The sequence below is a fragment of the Bubalus kerabau genome, chromosome 19 (genome assembly GCF_029407905.1).
Source record: "Bubalus kerabau isolate K-KA32 ecotype Philippines breed swamp buffalo chromosome 19, PCC_UOA_SB_1v2, whole genome shotgun sequence".
NCBI lineage: Eukaryota > Metazoa > Chordata > Mammalia > Artiodactyla > Bovidae > Bubalus > Bubalus kerabau.
Window position 1 is genome coordinate 44,773,787 of NC_073642.1, and position 22,254 is coordinate 44,796,040.

At 44.8% G+C, this 22,254-nt stretch overlaps 1 protein-coding gene across 1 annotated transcript in view; it reads left to right on the forward strand.

Annotated features, from left to right (window-relative positions):
* NPAS3 (neuronal PAS domain protein 3) overlaps window positions 1-21,443 on the forward strand; it is an 841,230-nt gene extending 819,787 nt beyond the window's left edge. Inside the window, exons 11-13 of the mRNA XM_055555517.1 lie at window positions 11,023-11,170; window positions 14,706-14,830; window positions 17,006-21,443. Coding sequence (XP_055411492.1) covers window positions 11,023-11,170; window positions 14,706-14,830; window positions 17,006-18,384 — 1,652 coding nt within the window. The 3' untranslated portion in view covers window positions 18,385-21,443. The remainder of the gene's footprint in view (window positions 1-11,022; window positions 11,171-14,705; window positions 14,831-17,005) is intronic.
* The last annotated feature ends 811 nt before the right edge of the window (window positions 21,444-22,254 follow it).

The window sequence follows — 22,254 nt, forward strand, 5'->3', positions numbered from 1 at the left end:
AAAGGAAAGATATAAGCATCTGAATCCAGAGTTCCAAAGAATAGCAAGAAGAGATAAGAAAGCCTTCCTCAGTGATCAATGCAAAGAAATCGAGGAAAACAACAGAATGGGAAAGACTAGAGATCTCTTCAAGAAAATTAGAGATGCCAAGGGAACATTTCATGCAAAGATGGGCTCAATAAAGGACAGAAATGGTATGGACCTAACAGAAGATATTAAGAAGAGGTGGCAAGAATACACAGAAGAACTGTACAAAAAAGATCTTGATGACCAAGATAATCATGATGGTGTGATCACTCACCTAGAGCCAGACATCCTGGAATGTGAAATTAAGTGGGCCTTAGAAAGCATCACTACGAACAAAGCGAGTGGAGGTGATGGCATTCCAGTTGAGCTATTTGAAATCCTGAAAGATGATGCTGTGAAAGTGCTGCACTCAATATGCCAGCAAATTTGGAAAACTCAGCAGTGGCCACAGGACTGGAAAAGGTCCATTTTCATTCCAATCCCAAAGAAAGGCAATGCCAAAGAATGCTCAAACTACCACACAATTTCACTCATCTCACAGGCTAGTAAAGTAATGCTCAAAATTCTCCAAGCCAGGCTTCAGCAATTTGTGAACCATGAACTTCCAGATGTTCAAGCTGGTTTTAGAAAAGGCAGAGGAACCAGAGATCAAATTGCCAACATCTGCTGGATCATTGAAAAAGCAAGAGAGTTCCAGAAAAACATCTATTTCTGCTTTATTGACTATGCCAAAGCCTTTGAGTGTGTGGATCACAATAAACTGTAGAAAATTCTGAAAGAGATGGGAATACCAGACCACCTGACCTACCTCTTGAGAAACCTATATGTGGGTCAGGAAGCAACAGTTAGAACTGGACATGGAACAACAGACTGGTTCCAAATAGGAAAAGGAGTTGAGTCAAGGCTGTATATTGTCACCCTGCTTATTTAAGTTATATGCAGAGTACATCATGAGAAACACTGGGCTGGAAGAAGCACAAGCTGGAATCAAGATTGCCGGGAGAAATATCAATAACCTCAGATATGCAGATGACACCACCCTTATGGCAGAAAGTGAAGAGGAACTCAAAAGCCTCTTGATGAAAGTGAAAGTGGAGAGTGAACAAGTTGGCTTAAAGCTCAACATTCAGAAAACGAAGATCATGGCATCTGGTCCCATCACTTCATGGCAAATAGATGGGCAAACAGTGGAAACAGTGTCAGACTTTATTTTTTGGGGCTCCAAAATCACTGCAGATGGTGATTGCAGCCATGAAATTAAAAGACGCTTACTCCTTGGAAGAAAAGTTATGACCAACCTAGATAGCATATTGAAAAGCAGAGACATTATTTGCCAACAAATGTCCATCTAGTCAAGGCTATGGTTTTTCCAGTGGTCAAGTATGGATGTGAGAGTTGGACTGTGAAGAAAGCTGAGCGCCAAAGAATTGATGCTTTTGAACTGTGGTATTGGAGAAGACTCTTGAGAGTCCTTTGGACTGCAAGGAGATCCAACCAGTCCATTCTAAAGATCAGCCCTGGGATTTCTTTGGAAGGAATGATGCTAAAGCTGAAACTCCAGGACTTTGGCCACCTCATGTGAAGAGTTGACTCATTGGAAAATACTCTGATGCTGGGACGGATTGGGGGCAGGAGGAAAAGGGGACGACAGAGGATGAGATGGCTGGATGGCATCACTGACTATGGAAATGAGTCTGGGTGAACTCCGGGAGTTGGTGATGGACAGGGAGGCCTGGCGTGCTGCAATTCATGGCGTCGCAAAGAGTCGGACAAGACTGAGCTACTGAACTGAATGCAATTCTAACATGGATTCCTGGAGTTTTCCTTATTACTATTTCAATTAGTAGCTGCTTTTTATTATCATAAAAAGAAACACCTGATATTTGAGAGAAATGAGCCCATTGCTGTTGTAAAGCACTATCCAAAAAAAAAAAAAAAAAAAACTTCTAAATCATCTATTTTAAGCAAACTCAAGTATCTTAAATAAAACTAATTCCATTACTTCTTACAAAATAAAGGACAAGATGACATTGTATTTTTTTAATTATTTTGCTTGAAATATAGATTTAATGACACCCTGCATACCTCCCAAAAAACCTTCAAACTTTTCGATTAAAACACAAATGAGCAACACAGGATTTAATTTGCATATGTGTTGAGCATACAATGTTTTCCCATTAATATAGGGTTGACTAAGGAGCAGGTGATTTGAACCTCTTTGTGAACGCCCATCCCCTCTCTGGCCTCCTTGAGTTCTTGGGGCGACACCAGAACCCACCTATGGAAGTAACAGAAAACCCAAGTAAAAATGACATAAACTTTCTTTGTAATCATCTTCACTTTCCCTCCGTGATCAAAGGACAACTGTAGTTCCGCCAATAAATGTGCCTCATCGGACAGTGTCCAAAGTCAGGAGAGGGTCAGCTGCTACTTTCTGTTCATTTTCTGAAAGAAAATATCCCTGGAGGCTCTCCAGGAAAGTCTCATTGTCCAGCGCTTCATCAAATGCCCCAGCCTCAGCCACGCACTGGATGGAATTACCATGGCTGGTTTAAACAATCACGGTTTATCTCCCTGAGGCATGGTGGAGGCCCACCACACATAGAGCCCCAAATGAGAGTCCTTTTACTCAAAAAGCAGCAGCAGATTTGCTATTCAGAGGACAATCAATGATGAGCGCACCTGGGAGAATCTGTAATGCTTTCACAATGAAGCACCAGGATTTCTGACAATTTAACAGAACAGGTGAACAGGTGAAATGTGCCTAAGCTCCTTTAAATAGTCCCGATTTTATGGAACACTCGTCTCTCCATACCTATGCCTCACCACTTAGATATTTCTTGGTAGAGATAGCAGACTTAGTAAAGTAACTGTATCTTGAAACACAGGATCTGCCAGAGACATAAAACAAACCTGACTACAAGATTCACCTCATCGCTTACCTTTCTGTAGGTCTCCCTACATCCCAGTACTTCATTTGCATTTTTAAAGGAAGTGAAGAATTCACCCAAGCCAGGATGGACCCGCTGTGTATTCACGGGCCTCCCCTTTCCATGAGTCATCCTTGTGATAAACTTGTTAGTGAAAGTGACTGATAAGCATCTGTCTCCTGTTTAAAGGCAAAGAGAGGCAAATCCTTACTTTCAGAAGACAGAAAACTTTTTCAACAGTCTCCCACGGTTGAGAGACTTCCCCCTGAATCTCGCGGTCCAAGGTTTCATCACATTCCAAACCTCAGTCAGTGCCCGGGAAGGGAAACGAAATTTCCGGGACCACCTGAGACTCAGACAGGAGGACAGGCGGGCAACAGGCTCTGCTTCCTTTGCTGTCCCCCAGTGTTGGCACCAAAGTCACTTTCAGCAACATCATTTCTTGGATGAGTGAATAAATTCACTGTTTTCCTGATTTCCTGGTCACAAACCTTAATTCCATGCTGAAGAGTTCAGTGTTCCTTATATAGGAAACCCCACCCAAAAAGATGGTATGGGGGCTAAAAAATACTCTATTCTTAAGTGTCCCAGGTCAAGAAAAGCAGGAATAAAGAGTACTAAAACTCCCTGGTTGGACTGAAACCAAAAAAAAAAAAATCTAAGATCTCAGATGTCATTCTTGCCAACCATTACTTTGATTTCCAGTCCTAGAACATGATCCTCTCCATGTTAAAGCCTTGGTCTCCAGTTCTGCACATTACGATCAACAAAAGGGGAATTTATTTTTTAAATTTTACTAATTGACATGTTTTCAATCAATGAAAAGTTTTCTGCATGATTCGATATTAACAGTTAATAAAAATCTATCCATCGGCGGTGGTACAGGAAAAAAAAAAACCTCTTCTGAGGTTATAAATCACACAGATAGCGATTGAAGCAGGGCCTGTCATTATGGTATTAGGGGGAAAATCCATAGATGATGCACAGTCATTCACAGACCATCCACACACGCACGGCCTTCTGTCCTTAAGCTCTAACTCACATTAAGTATCAAATATTGTTAAACTTGACCAAATATTGCTCGGCACATAAATTTACAAAAAAACTAAAAACCAATTCGTGGATGCCTGCTATTTAAGACATCCAGCTCACTAATTGCAAAATCTATAGGAAAGTCTGCATGGCATCAAAGCCTTGCTTGATCCTGGAGCAGTTCTAAATGAAAAAACTGTCTCTATTGCAAGTAAATAAAGCACTCAGTGCACTGTTCCTGGCTCTAACACTGTTTCTCTTGTGGGTTTTGAAAATGACCTTCCTGTAAGCATCAAGGACTATAACTTTTTAGATAAAGAAACTTGTTCTTGTTTTAAGTCTATGTCAGGTTCATTCCCCTATATCCCACAGTTTTCAAAAGCAGAGGAAAAAGTAATCCAGAATTAAAAAAAAAAAGTCCTGTTTCCAGAATGAAGTTCCCTGTCAGCCTGCCTTGGGCCTTAGGTGGAGAAGCAGAGATTAAAGAGTCAGTATTCTTTTTCATGTTTCATCTGCCAGTTTTGTGAATGTAGAAAGAAAACTAGTGGCTATAGCTAAGCACCCAACTGTGGTATTAAGTCAAAAGTGCGATTCTAGCACACCCCCAGCTTTCCATGCTCTCCACATTAGTGAAGTCAAAAATAATTTTTGAGTTTCTAGCAAAAAGCCCCCCACTTCCCCACTCCCCATTCTCTGCAGCCATTGATGAAGGTAGCTCAAGGGCGGGGGTGGGGGTGCAGGGTGAGCCTTGCCGCAGATGCATCCCCATATCACCATGGTGATAATGAAGCTCTTTGTCCAGCTGTGTGAATGTCCAGTGTGAACTCCCCGATGATCTCACCATTTCCTATTGATTCTATACTTACCTGAATACACCAAGTACTGCAGCTTTTCAATGCATATGCAAACCTCTAAAACGTCCTTTTGTGCAATACTCTGCTAAAAGACCGCTTTTGAGATGTGTTCTTCATCTCCTCTTCAAACTGAATTAGACTGCTTCCTTCTTTTGAAGGCACAAGTAACTCACTATTTAGAATCTTTGGCTTTGATTTTGTAGAACGGCCCAACAGGAAGAGAGCATGTTCTCTTTTTTCCTCCATATTTCTGAAGGCAAACTTGGACTGATTTGTTTTGATTTACTAAGAGAGTTATGTTGCTGCCACAGACACAGGCTTCCTTTATGTCCTTTCAATCATCAGTCTAGGTGGACAGTTTTCCCCGGGAACACTGAAATCCCTCTGTTGGTCACTGTGTGCAGAGCCATGGTTGTGCACTCTGGCAAGAGCTCGTCGGATTTGAAGAGGGTTGGGGGTGGGGTGGGGAGGTTTTCTCTACAAGTAGGACATTTCTTGTATGCCTGTCACTAAGCGCAAACCAAGAGACTGGGTGGTTTTTTAAAAAGATAGTCAATCGAGCTGAGCATCCCGTCTTTGGGCATAAAATACATAGGTGATGTAAAAAGTCACATGTTCTAAAACATAAACCCACCACGTTTTTCTTTGAACTACATTCGCCATTTCCTTCATAATTAGAGGCGGGTGATATTTTGACACTTAAGAGACAAAAATCATCAGATGAGCAGGGCTGGAATGGTTCAACCAGGAAGATCTAAGTCTCTCCTTGTCTCTGATAGCTTCTTCTCACAAATGTGGGGTCAGCCCTGTCCTGCAGAGCACAGTCTGTAACTCAAAGGCATCTGTAGCTTGGAAGATGGGACAGCCCTAGGGATGGCTTCTTGGTTTTTCTCAGAGCTGAGCCATAGCAGCTGAAAGCAAGACTTTGGAGCTTGAAAGAGCATGTTCTCATGCAGCAGCAGAGGCGTCCACAGTTATGCCTGGGACCAGCCAAGACTGTAAGGGCATCTGGGAAATTTACACACTCAGCCTCCCTGGTCTTCACGCTTACCCTCCAAAACCTAAGACAAGGCCATTTCAGTGTTTCGAGATCCTTAAATAAAAATTAATCCCTGGACTTCCCTGGTACTCTGGTGGTTAAGAATCTGCCTGCCAATGCAGAGGACACGGGTTCCATCCCTGGTCTGGGAAGATCCCACGTGCCATGGGGCAACTAAGCCTGTGTACCACAACTACTGAGCCTGTGCTTGAGAACCCACGTTCTGCAGAGAAGCCAACGCAATGAGAAGCCCGTGCAGCACAACTGGAGAAAGCCTGAGCACAGCAATGAAGACCCAGCATAGCCAAAAATAAATACTTAGAAATTAAAAAAAAAAAAGATTAATTCTTATTGCCCAATTTTAAGGACATCGTTCTGGAAATGTTATGATGTGATCATTGAGTTCAGTAGGCACACATAGGCTGCTCTACCAAAAAGTTTGGACAGCAAAAATAAACTTTGTGATTAATTAAAGAGAAGATGCCAGGTTATGTTTTAGAAGTACTCAGACCATATCATGGAGTAAGACTAAAAATATGATCCACATGAATATTCCTCTCTCTCGGTTTCTTCTCTTTATAGTTTGAGCATATTGTTATGAATGTTCTCCTGGGCTCATGGGTTTGTTGAGTATCTATCTCTTTTCAAGGGACAATTAACTATTTTTTAAGGACTTCTGTATCAAATAACTTCATGTATTCGTGCTTAGACATGTCCTACTATTTGTGACACCATGGACTGTAGCCCACCAGGCTCCCCTGGACTCCATGGGACTGTCCAGGCAAGAACACTGGAGTGGGTTGCCATTTCCTTCTCCTGGGGATCTTCCTCACCCAGGGATCGAACCCGTGTCTTCTGCATTGGCAGGCAGATTCTTTACCGCTGAGGCATCTGCAAAGCCCATATCAAGTAACTTACATCATGCTTATTTCTGTTTTTCTCCACGAAAGGGATTTTGTAAAATAGACTAAAACAGTCTCTCATTTCTCTCCATTATTTAAAGCTAGAATCCCAAAATAAAAATAACAGCCCTAGATTAGTGAGAATTGAGAAAGTTTTTGTGTTTATCAAGTTGTCTAACTTACTACAAACTAAAAATCCCTCTCTAACTGGCACCAAGGTGGCTTTTCTTCTTGAGCTGATTAGAACCACATGAGCTCAGGAAAAGCTGTCAGATCCTGCCTCTGGCACAGCTGGAATGATCCAACTGATTTGCTAGTACGATTTAAAAAAAAAAAAAAAAAAAGGAAACTTCATCCACAAATCATACATTTATGTTCTAGAGCCTCAAGCAAAAATTATTCCCTGTTCATTTTAAAAGAAGCAAAATTCCACTGTGACCTCTTTTATAGGTCCTCTGGAAAAACAAAAGCACTGAGGTGATCTTGTGGTCAACATTTCATATAGTAGGAGCTAACTGTCCCTTAGACAGCAAAGAGATCAAACCAGGATATCAACCTAAATGTAATCCTAAAGGACATCAACCCTGAATATTTATTGGAAGGACTGATGCTGAAGCTGAAACTCCAACACTTTGGCCACATGATGCAAAGAGCCGACTTACTGAAAAAGACCCTGATGCTGTGAAAGATTCGGAGACAGCAATGGCAACCCACTCCAGTACTCTGGCCTGGAAAATCCCATGGACAGAGGAGCCTGGTAGACTGGAGTCCATGGGGTCGCTAAGAGTCGGGCACGACTGGGCGACTTCACATTCACTTTTCACTTTCCCGCATTGGAGAAGGAAATGGCAACCCACTCCAGTGTTCTTGCCTGGAGAATCCCAGGGACGGGGGAGCCTGGTGGGCTGCCGTCTATGGGGTCACACAGAGTCGGACACAACTGAAGCAACTTAGCAGCAGCAGCTGGGAAAGAATGAAGGCAGGAGGAGAAGGGGGCGACAGAGAATGAGATGGTTGGGTGGCATACTGACTCATTAAACATGAGTTTGAGTAAACTTGGGAGATAGTGAAGGACAGGGAGGCCTGGGGTGCTGTAGTCCATGGGACGCAATGAGTTGGACACGACTTTACTGACTGAATAGGAGCTAACTCAGACCCAGCCTTATCTCCAGTTATCTAGATTTCCATAGACATATGGGGGGTGTCATTCAGAAAACACTGATCCTCAGCAAACAGTCATAATCTAACACCATGCTAGAATGTCTCCCTTTTCATAATTCTGTTTGTCAGGCGGGCCCAGAGCAAATCAATGGATTAAGTCAAACTTATCTTCTTGAGCTGACGGTGACAGGCCCCTGGATCTGCTCTGTGGTGTTGACCATATTAAGTAAAGGCACTCAAGTAGCTCCTGATTCCCCAGGGGACCCCTCAGGGGTCCCCTCCTTCCCAGGCTTTTTACCACCACTTCCTCACTAAGCTTCCCTGGCCTGCCTGTCTCTCACTGAGGTCTCCTCTCTTTGCCAGATGGCCCTTGGCCTGAGTGATAAATAATATCATGTAATCATGGATCCTAATAAAGTTGTATTTATCTTCTCAGGAAACACAGATGCACCTAATCAGATCCAGAGTCATGCTGCCTGAACCCAAAAAGGTGACACCTCATCAGTCTTTTAGTAAATAAAGCCTTTCTGTCCCTTCACAACACACGCATGGGGCCCACTCCCAAGGCTGATGATTCACTGGTCATGCATTCCAGAAAGGAGATTTTGCTTCTTTGTTTATAAGAAAGTATTATTAGAAAGGGAGTGATGATCTTTATGTTGATTCTGCAAATTCTTACTTGGCTTTATAATTTTTGTCTCACTTTGCTATGCACTGCATGGGGTTTCCCAGGTGGCGCTAGTGGTAAAGAACCTGCCTGCCCATGCAGGAGACATAAGAGACGTGGATTCAATTCCTGGGCCGGGAAGATCCCCTGGAGGAGGGCCTGGAGAATCCCATGGACAGAAGGTTGCAAAGAGTCGGATATGACTAAAGCCACTAAACAACAACAAAGCACTGCATTGTGGAATAGTGTTTTGTTTTTTGGGTTTTTTTTTAATTTTTGCATGCTTTGGGTCAAATTCTAGTCCAAAATCCCCAGCCAGGCTGAGCTGGGCTGGCCTAGCATCTCAGTGTTGTCTTCATGTGACTCTAAAAAAGGGACTTCTTAGGCTCTTTGCCTTTATTGAAAAGTGTAGGACCATTTGAAATAAGCCCTTATTCCAGATACACAGCAGGAAGAATTATACACCAACCACTGATTGGGGTACTCTAAGTTTTCTCTGTGAAAACAGTGGGCAGAATTTCATAAGCCACCGTTCCTCTATTAATAGTTAACCAGGCTGAGAGGATCTGAATAAAAGCACATCTTGTTGCATGCAACAATGGTTTGACAGAAGAGCTGTATGGCAGAGTCAGTATTTTACTGCTTTCAGCTTCACTACGCAGTTTTGTAGTCGGGGAAGCCATGCATGCAGAATGGCAGAACTTACAATTGCCTACAAAAGCAGAGTATAATCCTACCTGTGGAGCCTCACCACCAAGAGAAGGTGACAGTTCTGGGTTTTAAAAATACCCTAAACTGTAGAATAGTTTCAGAAAAGAACTCATCACTCTTTGAAGCACTCATCAAAGCAAGCCATTTTCAAGCAACTGTTGAAACAGAAGTATTAAATTTTATAGTCAGCCATTTGGTATATTTTGCGACCAAAAAAAAAGGAGAATGGGAGGAAAGCATTGAAGTTTATGTGTTTATGGATAAAATATGTGGAGGTTTGATGTTTGATCACTTTCAGAGCCAAGAAGAGTGGCTCAGACACAACGGGAAGAGCTTCCACAACCTTAAACACAGCTCTTTTCCAAAGTGACTTCCCTTTACCCATCCACACCCCCTCCCAAAAAAAATCAAAATGTACTTCACGAAACTATTGTATATGAAGCACTTATTAGCCATAATTAAATGGACAATATGAATTTACTACGTCTTTAGGACTCTGGCTTGTTCTGGTTTAGAGCAAGATGATTAATGCAAATACATATTACTTGAGATAACCATTTAGCAGCTAATTTAGCCAAATTTATTACAGCAGTTAGAGGTTTTTCATTTTAGCAGACGGAGACAAGGACATGCCAAAAGTGGGCAGCGTGGACGAGTGCACACTGCCCTCTAGTGGCCAGCCAGCTGGCGCGCTGCTGGGGGGAGTGCAGTCACTGAGATTCCTATCCAAGCGATAACAGCAGGTTGTGCACGTTTCCGGCATCCTTTTAAACCCTTCCCATCTATAGCACTTTATTCCAGGGGCTGATTTACTGCACTTTCCCCCCTTTTACTAGCTCAGGAGTACCCAGATACAAATCAAATCCATTTCAACCTGGCAAGATTTTGGTTAAAGTATCACTTTTAACATCTGCATTTTAAAGCTCTCTTTCCGTGGGTATTTAATGGCACCGTTTCACATTACTGATTGTTTTTACTTGTTCTTCATTTGGGGCCATATTTCAGAGTCTGTGCGGAGCTGTCACTCTGTTTAGCTCTAGCCAAGTCAATCCTGTGCCTCCCTTAGGCCAGCCTTTCTCTCTGACTTGGCAAGGGAATGTATTTTGTATTTGCTGAACGTTCAGCAAATTCTCCCCAGAATCTCCCAACTGACCCATGTAGATTTAGTTCATGCTATAAATTCTGTTCAACAGGATCAAAAGGCACCGATGTGTAAGGACACAGGTTGAGATGGCTTGCGCTGAGGTGAAATGATCAGACAGAGGGGGAAAGCATCTTCGGAACCATTCAGATATCCAGAATCGCAGAGGGGGCTACCTCGAAGCCATGAATAAATCACATCCAGATTTGCCTGTGGTCCCATCTGACGTCAAACCCTCCCTTGACAACATCCATGCCGCATTAAGCGTTCTGTGAGCCAGCAAGATCTGCAGTCCTGTTATCCTTCCTTTCACACCATGACTGCCCCAAATGGAATCAAGTCCTGCTACAAGCATAGTAACCCTAGCTCCAGAGCTGCCGCTCCACTGAATTAGTGATTTTATTTGTCCTACTAATGGCATTCTACATTAAGCATACAGAGGGGCACCCCTGACTCGGTGCGGGAACTCCTCTTTCTAAGCTTCAGATTTTGCAGAGATGATGATCATTTCACCCCAGTCTTAACATGCGATGCCTTCTGCTTTGTTTTTTCCACTAGTGCTGAATAAGGGCCAGTGTGTGACCAAGTACTACCGCTGGATGCAGAAGAACGGAGGCTACATCTGGATCCAGTCTAGCGCCACCATAGCGATTAATGCCAAGAACGCAAATGAGAAGAATATCATCTGGGTGAACTATCTTCTGAGGTATATTTCCAAATTCTTTCTCATTCCTGTCTCAGTTATAAAACATAAAGCCCGATGGTTAATAGCTGACATGTTGTATTATCTTTTGACAGTATCTGGTGTGGAATTATTTGGAAATTCTGCTTTTCTTTCCACAAGAGTCAAAGAAATGGGAAAGGATCAAAGTTATGTCAGTAGGGACTTCCAGGGCAGACCTGTGAACTGTTCAACAGTTCTTGGTCAGCCCACATTTGGGCGGCTTTGCAGAAGTTTCTTTGGTTTCCCCACAATCATTCGGGCCAGATAAAGAACACAGATGTTTGCCTCCAGTGGAAACATTCAAAAAGCATCTCCTTCTCCCCGACACACTCTCATACTCATGCACTCCAACCCCTGCAAAAATGGTGTGAAAGGGGATGGGGAAGAAGTGGCAGAGTGCACTATATTCCTCCTGTATCCCATCCCTTTGAAGCCCTGAGCATATTACATAGGGTTAGATTCCTCAAGCACTCGTTTAGGTAAGTCAAGGGAATCACTTCACAAGAATCGAGACAGTTTCAGTATACAGATGAAGGAGTCTTCTTTTGCCTGCTCTGTGATCTCAGGCAAGAGTGACCGCTACTTGAATGCATCCTCAAATTTATATCCATTAATGCAGCCAAGCTCAACAGCTTCCTGAATTCCAGTGTGCAACACCATTCCTCTCCCCTTCCTCAAATGCTTGCTGCCTATGCATTCAGACAAGCACCACGGTAACCAAGACGAACAGCCTGGGTGGTCTGCATCTGGGCACAAGCTGTCTAAGATCTTCTCCACCAATCCTGCTAGGAAATTCTCCAACTGCCCAGCCTGGCTCCCTCCCACCACCGTCATTCCAGTCTTTGGTTTCTCTTGGCCTAAAGCCACCAAGCAGGGCCCACACATGGCCTTAGGAGGTGAACTGCCAGTAGGTTTTCTGAATGGAAGTTGTTGCCCTCTGGCTGATAATCTCAACAGGGAGTACCCGAATCCCGTTTTGCTTTGAGACTGAGAAGCTGACAGCCGTGGCCCATCAGCATGCTGACCCTTCAGTGTGTTCGCCTCCACTGGTGACTTGAAGGCATGAATGTGCTTGCTCCCAATAGCATATCAATCAGACACTAATGATTATTGCTCTGGCTTTAATGTGTACCACTTAGAAGAGTCTTCATTCATCTACTTTCTTTTTCCTTTTTTTGACCTCTTCTACTCTACATTAAGTCTCTCTAAAGGTAAAAGTATGAGTATTTAATGGGGCTTTCTCCAAAGCCTGCTTTTCATGCAAACTATGCTCTGTAATACACCCAAGGTGGGTTCTGCTTTCAGGGAATTCTTTTACTTAGAGGTTTATGGAATAGTCACTCTAGGCAATGCAGAAGGTTATAAAAACTCACATGCCAAAGAAAAAACAGAATAAGGTATTGTGGCATTGATGTTCATTGGCTAGGCAAAAATGGTGTTGTGCCAGGGAGATCCATTATTCTTAAAACTTAGATGTTAGTGGGACTTCCCTGGTCCATGCTGCAACTAAAGATCCTGGGTGCCGCAACGAAGAACCAGTACAGCCAAACAAATAAATAAAAATAAATATTAAAAACACTAGACATTAGTAAGAGGGACACAGAAGTCTGAAAGATGGCTGTCCCCCTGCGGCTGGAACCTCGGGAGCTAAACTCATCCCATGGTTGTTCACCTGATTCAGGGAGATTTCTTCCCATGTGGATCTTACGGCCTCATCAGCCTCATGACTTCCTACTCTGCCCCCAAACAGAGGAACAGGGAGGGTTAGGAAGAGGTCAGTCTGTGCTCCTCTGGAGCAACACTCTCGGTCCAGATGAGGATTATACGGAACAGGCTCATGAGCATTGGTTGCTCCTGTTCCACCCAGTTCCATCTGGAGAGGAAGGAAGCAATTTGGGTATCAAAGACCAGCCTCCTGGCTCAAAAAGCCTCAGCCTCAGGCCAGCCAGACCTGTTTCTGCAGACCTGAAGACTCCCCGTGGGTTCACTACTAGAAGATTGTCCGTCAGGGCAGCTGGACCACAGGAGGCTGAAAAAGATGAGCTCCAGCGAGAGGGAGGACCCCCAAGTCAGACACCCACCAGGATCACTTCCTCGCCTGGAGGTCTACAAAGACAGGCCTTGGCCTTGGCCAGACAGCAACTACTGAAGTTGGCTTTTCCCTCCCATCTTCTTATCCTTTGCTCCTCCCTGAGCAGTATTTTCCTGCTCCCTCTCCTAGCCAGAGTCCCTCACTTCTGGGCCCCCTCTAGGCTTGCAGTTCCCTGTTCTGAAATTACTTCAGTCATCTCCTCCAGTCTTCTTCCTACGCCCTTACAACACATGGTAGAAGACTGCGTAAGGGTTAAGACCACCTTCCCACCTTCAGCTCAGCTAGAGAAGGCTCTGCTGCTGATGCTAATTCACACTAAGGAGTAAATGCTAAATGCCCGATCATTTATCTTAGAGAATTAATGCCACCCTCCCCACCCCCCACCCTGGGGATATTGGCGACTGTAGAGCAGTTACTGAAACAGTGCCTCTTTGATACAGGAATTTCACTAGAAATGAGCTAGGGAGCCAGTAATCATCAATGGTAGGTGTCTGGCTGACTGGCCATGATATCAACAGGAGGACAGAAGAGGGCATTCTCCATGTGGAGGAAAGAGGCTTTCCTTGTACCTTCAGATTACGGTAGCCTATCCTGCTTGGGTGCTGGGCTGGCCTTGGAGTGGCATTTCATGAAGATCGCTAGCTCAGACTGACCGAACATACTCCCTTTTCCAGGAGAGGCATTCTTCTGAATTAAAAATGGAGCAAAAATTAAGCACTTTTGTGCAGATGGCGTTAGATCTATTCTGTTAGGGCCTCTCTCACACTGGGACTCTCCCCACTGCAATCAGATTCCAGCTAACAAGCCACAGGTGTACACCACATGAGCAGATGAAACTGTGATTGTAATGGGTGTGTTGACAGTTCAGTAGCCATAATCCACGCAGCCCAAAGTGCACCTGTGCATCTGTCGGATCGTTAGGCGCTGGCGGCTCTGCCCCCACTACCCCTGTCCCCCTCCCCACACACACACAGCCTCAGAGCCATCTGAACAGCTGAGGAGCTCCATCAAGGAGCCAACACAAGGGTACTGAAACAATGGCCTCGTTAGGAGCCCAGTAGGCAGGGGGACGAACTGGTGAGGGTACTCCGCGCATCCTCCGTTCCCCCAGGTGTGAGACGGGGTGGAATGTTAAGCAGCAGTTCCCTGGCCCCCAGTGGTATCTGATTATTTAAAAGCTTTTCAGTGGCTTTCATGTGGCATTTGGGTATTCAATCATTGTAGCAAGGTGCACCTGTACCCCAGCCATGCAATCCAAGCTTCTATAAAAGTCCTGTGATGAGCTGAGAAATTATTTCATGGTTAGTCTTCCAAACTCTCTGAGGTCCCCAAAGTTTGCGGCACGGAAGTGGAAAAAGGATGGTCAAAAGCAAGCCATCCCGAATGGGTGTGTGCACTCCTGATGAACGCCTCCCTCCCCCACAGCAACCCCGAGTACAAGGACACCCCAATGGACATCGCACAGCTCCCCCACCTGCCGGAGAAAACTTCGGAGTCCTCGGAGACCTCCGACTCTGAGTCAGACTCTAAAGACACCTCAGGTATTACAGGTATTACAACTTCTCCATGTTCTGCGGTTAAGGCTTGCCTTTCCAAACATGAGGGGTGGGCAACGGCCAGAGGGCCATCATCTGAATGAAACAACTGGTCAAATTTTATATACAGAAGTCAGTCATGTCAAGGTATTACTGAGCCTTTCTCAACACACATATGTATATATACTTATATACCACTACATACATATGTACACATTATATATGTGTGTGCACATGTATAAAACACACACACTTATGTATGTGGTATTATATAAATATATTCATGTATATGGGCTTCCCTGGTGCCTCAGATGGTAAAGAATCTGCCTGCAATGTGAGAGACCTCGGTTTGATCCCTGGGTTGGGAAGATCCCCAGGAGAAGGGAATGGCAACCCAACCTAGTATTCTGGCCTGGAGAATTCCTAGACAAAGCAGGCTGGTGGGCTACAGTCCACTGGATTCCCAAGAGTCGGACAGGAATGAGTGACTAACACACACATGCTGCTGCTGCTGCGAAGTCGCTTCAGTCGTGTCCGACTCCGTGCGACCCCATAGACGGCAGCCCACCAGGCTCCCCTGTCCCTGGGATTCTCCAGGCAAGAACACTGGAGTGGGTTGCCATTTCCTTCTCCAATGCATGAAAGTGAAAAGTGAAAGTGAAGTCGCTCAGTCATGTCCAACTCTTATATGTAAAACTATATATATATATGCATGTTGCTATATATTAATACACATAGCTATATTATACACAAATATACAGAGACTGATTGATTTAGCCATCATTTAATGTCAGCCCTCCATATGGAAGAAGCCCTGCCCTAACCCCATAGCGAGCTCCACCCTCTTTACCAGAGCAGACAGCAGGGCTATCTTTGTTGCTCCAAGACAGACTGTGATTTGAGCCCCAAATGTTCACATGCTCACCAAGCTGGGATGGAACCCCTAAAGTGGGATACTCAATGGCATCAGTAACTGACTCTTTCTGTGTGCTGGACTGTTAGTCATTTTCTGAATCTACGCTGAATAAATCCACGCTTTCCCTTTCCTAGTTATTTTGGGAAGCAGACTGAATAGTTCTTTGGAACACAGAAAAGTTAACATAAAAATTTACTTTTCCTCCAATCCCCAGTTCCCTTCTACAGGCACACATAGATCCAGGGAGCACATAACTCAGAGAATTTACAACTGCAAAAATTCCTTCTAACCCAACCTTTTCTGCTAAATAAAGGAAAGCCAGAGTAAGTGACGTGATATGCCCAAGGTTCCAGTCCAGGCTGCCATCCAAAACCATGTAGCAGAGCCATGAAACCGGCATCATCCCTAAATGTTTTGAGGTTATATTACTAAGAAAACTTATCCTCCCTAAAATGTGGCAGATGACTAGGGCTCTCCCACACAAGCCCCATCCATTGGGAACCTGCTCCTGTGAACACATATCCCTCTACTCCAGACAGCCCCAGGGAGGCAGGAGGAGGTGAGGAGGCTCTTGAAAGTTTTCTGCATTCATTTGAGGGTCTTCACTAGGGCAGAGTTCCAGAACAGACAATCTCTGCTCCTTATTTATACAGTATATAGCAGTGAACCAAAAAGACAAAACTTCCCCTGCCCTGTGGAGTTTGTATTCCAGTTGGGGGGGAAGACAATAAAAATAAAACACACAAATGAATCAGATGACATTCAGTGCTCTGAAGAATAACAACTCTAGGAATAGACAGTATGATTTTCGATAAGGAGCAAATATTTGCCAGTAGAAAACTCACACCCCTTCGGGAGGTCACCTTGCAAATCATCATTTTCCTGTGCCACTGACACCTTATTCCACGTTATGCACGCTGATTCCCCGAGTATTTTTTGCAGAACTTCTCAAACGTTAAGGTGCCTAAGAATCACCTGGGTATCCTGTTCAAATGAAGGATCCCATTCAGTAGCTCTGGGTGGACGCCTAGGATTCTGCATTTGGAACAAGCCTCCAGGTGATGGGGCCCGTGCTCTGGGAGTCACTCCCCCACCCTCCCATAACCTCGGTGCTCATGAGAGAGAAAGCCAAGGCTTGAGGTTTCCAAAGTGGTGGAGAGAGCAGCAGCTCAGGATGGGACAAGACACCCAGCCCTCCCCTCCCCCGCCCCCGCAGGTGAGAGGTGCGCGTTGTGCTGCTAACCTGACATCCTCCTGTGTCTCCCCCCACACAGAGGACAACGAGAACTCCAAGTCCGACGAGAAGGGGAACCAGTCGGAGAACAGCGAAGACCCGGAGCCCGACCGCAAGAAGTCAGGCAACACGTGCGACGACGACATGCACTGCAATGACGACGGCCACAGCTGCAGCAACCCGGACAGCCGCGACAGTGACGACAGCTTCGAGCATTCGGACTTTGAGAACCCCAAGGCGGCCGAGGACGGCGGCGGGGGCGGCTTCGGCGCGCTGGGCCGGATGCAGATCAAGGTGGAGCGCGGCTACGTGGAGAGCGAGTCGGACCTGCGGCTGCAGGACTGCGAGTCGCTGTCGTCGGACAGCGCCAAGGACTCGGACAGCGCGGGCGAGGCGGGCGCGCAGGCCTCCAGCAAGCACCAGAAGCGCAAGAAGCGGCGGAAACGGCAGAAGGGCGGCAGCGCCAGCCGCCGGCGCCTGTCCAGCGCGTCGAGCCCGGGCGGACTGGACGCCGGCCTGGTGGAGCCCCCGCGGCTGCTGTCGTCCCCCAACAGTGCCTCGGTGCTCAAAATCAAGACCGAGATCTCGGAACCCATCAACTTTGACAACGACAGCAGCATCTGGAATTACCCGCCCAACCGGGAGATCTCCCGGAACGAGTCGCCCTACAGCATGACCAAGCCCCCCAGCTCCGAGCACTTCCCGTCCCCGCCGGGCGGCGGCGCGGGCGCCGGGGGGCTGCACGTGGCCATCCCGGACTCGGTCCTCACCCCGCCCGGCGCCGACGGCACCTCCTCCTCCGCCACCGCCCGCAAGACTCAGTTCGGCACGTCGGCCCCCGCGGCCTTGGCCCCCGTCGCCTCCGACCCACTGTCGCCCCCACTGTCAGCGTCCCCGCGGGACAAGCACCCCGGGGGCGGGAGCGGGAACGGGAACGGCGGGGGTGGTCCGGGCACTGCCAACTCCTTGCTGTACACCGGGGACCTGGAGGCTCTGCAGAGGTTGCAGGCGGGCAACGTCGTGCTGCCGCTGGTGCACAGGGTGACCGGGACCCTGGCGGCCACCAGCACGGCCGCACAGAGGGTCTACACCACGGGCACCATCCGCTACGCCCCCGCCGAAGTGACCCTGGCCATGCAAGGCAACCTGCTGCCCAACGCGCACGCTGTTAACTTCGTGGACGTTAACAGCCCGGGCTTCGGCCTCGACCCCAAGACGCCCATGGAGATGCTCTACCACCACGTGCATCGGCTCAACATGTCGGGACCGTTCGGCGGCGCAGTGAGCGCGGCCGGCCTGACGCAGATGCCGGCCGGCAACGTGTTCACCACGGCGGAGGGACTCTTCTCCACGCTGCCCTTCCCGGTCTACAGCAACGGCATCCACGCGGCACAGACTCTGGAGCGCAAGGAGGACTGAGCGGCGCCCCCTGGCGGCCTGGCGGGGGGCTCCGCCCGCCCCCGGAGGCATCGTCGGCGTTTTCGTTTAGACCTTTGATTCTAGCACTTTGAATTCGAGCAGGTCAGCATCTTCTCTTCGCCACGACGGTCCCCGTTCCACCCCCTTTTCTTTCTTTCACTGGACTCATTCTTTCCTGTAAAGATATTTTTTATTTTTGGGGCCTTCAGAGGGTCAGACGACCGGTTGCCTGCCCTTTTGTCTTCTTCTGAGATGTGTGTTGGGTTGTTTTGCTCTCTTTTGCATCTTTATTGAGATGTCTTTCATGTGTATATGCCTCTGCCATAGAATACTCAGTCTTGTGGTCAAGAGATTTCTCAAGTGACAACCATTGGGTGTTCTTCGTAAAGATCTTGATATGATCAAGATTGAAAGAGACAAGCATAAACAATGTGCCCTGTTTGACTAAGTCAAATGAAATGGGGTGGTGTTTTGTTTCTGTTCCTGATTCCTTTGAAAATAGGGGGATAGCATTTTAGAATTTTATGCAGAATTTAATTCTCTTTTTATGGTTAAGATTTTAAGATTTTCTTACTTGCACATAAAAATAATTTGGGTTCTTAAGCTTAATTTCTGGCCTGTGACTAGAATGTTTAAAAACAAAAAGTTGGACTAAATGTTAATTACTGAAACATTAACTTAATTTCTAAAACCATGGTGCTATCATTTATTAATCTGTAATGTCTTCATACAAAATGCAGCTCCTGGGCTGGGTTTTGGAAAAAACAAACAAAAAGTGTGTTCTGTCCTGGTCTGGAGTCCATTGCTGCAGTCTCCTTGGTTAGTTAAGACAAAGCCCTCATTAACGTTTGCTGCAGGACTTAAAATTTACCTCCCAACTAACAAACATAGCCTCACATTAAATTTAATGGGTCAGGAAAGCCCTTTTTAAAAGGGTTTTTGGAAAACTCAATCAAACTGACTTGAGGAGCAGTTTAGGTACATTCTGCCTTTTGTTGAGCTTTTTTTCTTTCCTTTTCTCAGTCTAACTGAGGCTAATTTTTACAACTTCAATAACACTTCAGAGTAAAAGAAGGAAAAAATATTTAACTTTTTTTTTTTTCATTTCTTGCTTAAAAAAAAAAGGAAGGTTGTATTTGTATTTTGGGGGACTGATTTGATGGATTTTTTTTTCCCCTTTGGTTCTTTTATATCTAGGTTGGAACCAATAAGGTTTAAAACTAATGAATGGGTTAAAATAAGCTTCAAACAGATAACTGCAACTGAAAACTGCACATTAAGTTAAAAAAAAAAAAGAAAAAAAAGAAAAAGGAAAAAAATATCCTATTTTGTCTTCGTTGCCAGAAATCAGTGTAGTGTCAAACACTCCAAATGACTGTCAAGTATAAATTCTTCTTCCACTCCATTTTTGGCAGCTGTTTGTTAAGGCATCTAATAACAGATGTGAGAACTGTAATGTGTGCGCTGTGTACGTGTCCTTGGCCGTCAGTCCATTGCAGTTTCAATGTGTGTTTCTATATGCGGTATATACTAAGCTAATGTAGTTGTTTTGTCCTTTGTCTTCTCTGTGCTCTATCTCTAGTCTGGAGTGGTACAGTCCCATTCCTGCAGTCCTAGTGAATCAGTGATTCTTGGGGGTTAGTGATTTTTGTGTGGTGGCCTTCCTCTGTAACGTCACCCTACGCTGCTTCTACTGTCTGTGACTCTTCCGTTTCACTTCTTACGATTCCTGCTGTTGCTTTACTGGTGTATATTCTCCTGACCTCTCCCCTTTCTTTCCCTCTCTCTCGTCTCCCCTTTTCCTGCCTCGTCTCCCCACCACCCCAACTTCTCCCAAACCTTTTTCATTCTCAGAGATAAAAAGACTCTTAACTAGCTCAAGGTTAATGGAGCCATTTTTTCCCACAACGGAATTCTGGGTACGACTCTTTCTTCTGCAGTGCCACGCAACGCACTGAAGAATAACGCTCAGATGTATGAAACAAATTGATGCCATATAGCCTCAGTTGTTAACATTCCCAGAGTCCCTTGTGCTCTACCTATAAGCAGTGGGTGCTTTTCTTTGGTTTCTTTCCAGGTTGGCTGATGGAGCAATATATAAAGCAATTTACCAGTGAGACAGAAAATTATTTCAAAGGTCAACCAACATTTTTTAAAAACAAAAGGGGAGGGGGGGGATGGACTATAGAATTGTCATATATATTTGTTTATGTGTGCAATGCTAATAGAGTAACTCGGCTGTCCTTTGAATATCACTGTGTTGAGTGGATTCCTTCTGGCCCTCTGATTCCATGAGTTGGGCCCAAACCACTGTGGAATAGTAACAAAAAAAAGAAGTTTAATGCCACAAATTTTAATAGCGAGTGCTTACTTGAAGGATCTGAGTAGTTTTAGAAGGTGAAGAAGGCCAATCATGAAATTTAAAGATTAATTTTGGAAGCTCTACTCTAGCTATCGAACAATCAAAGGAACGCACCTATCAGCTACAAAGAACAGCTAGACAGCTATTGTTTTTTTTCCTTTCTTTTATAAATGTTTCTGTGTTGTGTCAGAATGATTTCTGGTGATTTAAACTAACAGATAATCACAGCTGCTGTCTAAATCCATAGTGTTAAAATTACAAAATGAAAAAAAAAAAAAAAAAACTTCATTACCTGTGAAGCCTGTGTCTGTGTTTTTAACTATTTCTTGTACAAATATATGAAAACTTTTATGAGGAGACTGGTGCCAAGTAGCTGAATAATGGGGAAAGGGATATTCTGTTCGTAAAAATCTTAGCAGTGTTACCAACTCTACAATATATATATAAAAAAATTAAAACGTTACAAAGCGACAGCTATGGTACATTTGTTTTGTGTGAAGCTAACCCGGACCTAACTTCCTGAGTGCCTGGCTTATTTTGAAACATTTTTTTTCATTGACCATTGATAATGCTGCAAATCAGAAATGTACATACTTCATTTACAACAGGGTTCTTTTTATACTTTTGTAGATTCTCATACATGTCACATACATGGTTGTCTTTATGTAACTTAATTTTTCATCCGCAGGTGCCATTTTCATAATAAACTTCTCTTGGATTTGTTACTATCTGGCATCATTTCTTTTACATGTAACCATCCTAACTAATGAATGCTGGTAGTATTTGTTTAAGCAGGTACCTTGGTCATTATTCTTTATTTAAAAAAAAAAAAGAAAAAATTTTTAAAGCATCCTTATTTTTGCTAGTTTTGGACGAAATGCATAGCTTGTGTACCGATGAGGCTGACAAGGCACAGATTAAGATGCTAATCCAAATACTACACCAAACTTGCAACCATCCTAAATTTTCAGCTACCCAAACTCATTGTCATATGAGCATTGCTATGCACATTATCAAAGCTGAACAAAAGGCCTGCAACATTAACCACTATGGGAAGTGTGCATTTTTTTCTTGATTAATGCAGAGTAAGTGGTGACAGTTTTCATACATTAATCATTCAAAATGCACTCGATATTTTCATTTATTACAAGCTGTAATGTATAACCAACTGTTCCATTGCTTATAGCTTCTCTTTATACTAAATATGTATTTTCTTTCTCCAGACAAGCCAAGTAAGTCATGATTGTGCTGTGTTATTGGGTAGGTCAGCACCCAGCCTGTCCCACTTTGAGGCAGGTCAGCTGGCTAACTCTAAAAAATAAACAAAGGGGAAAAAACTTCAGCTGTTACCTAAAAGTTAAGGATGCAGGTGGGTCACCTGTTAAGTCTGTGCACTCCAGAAAATGAAGACATGGATGGATTGAGCGGAAAGAAAAGGTAAATACTTTGTCCAAAATCTCCCGACTATTGTAAATATCATGTCCTACTTTGAGTCTCCTGTGACATTT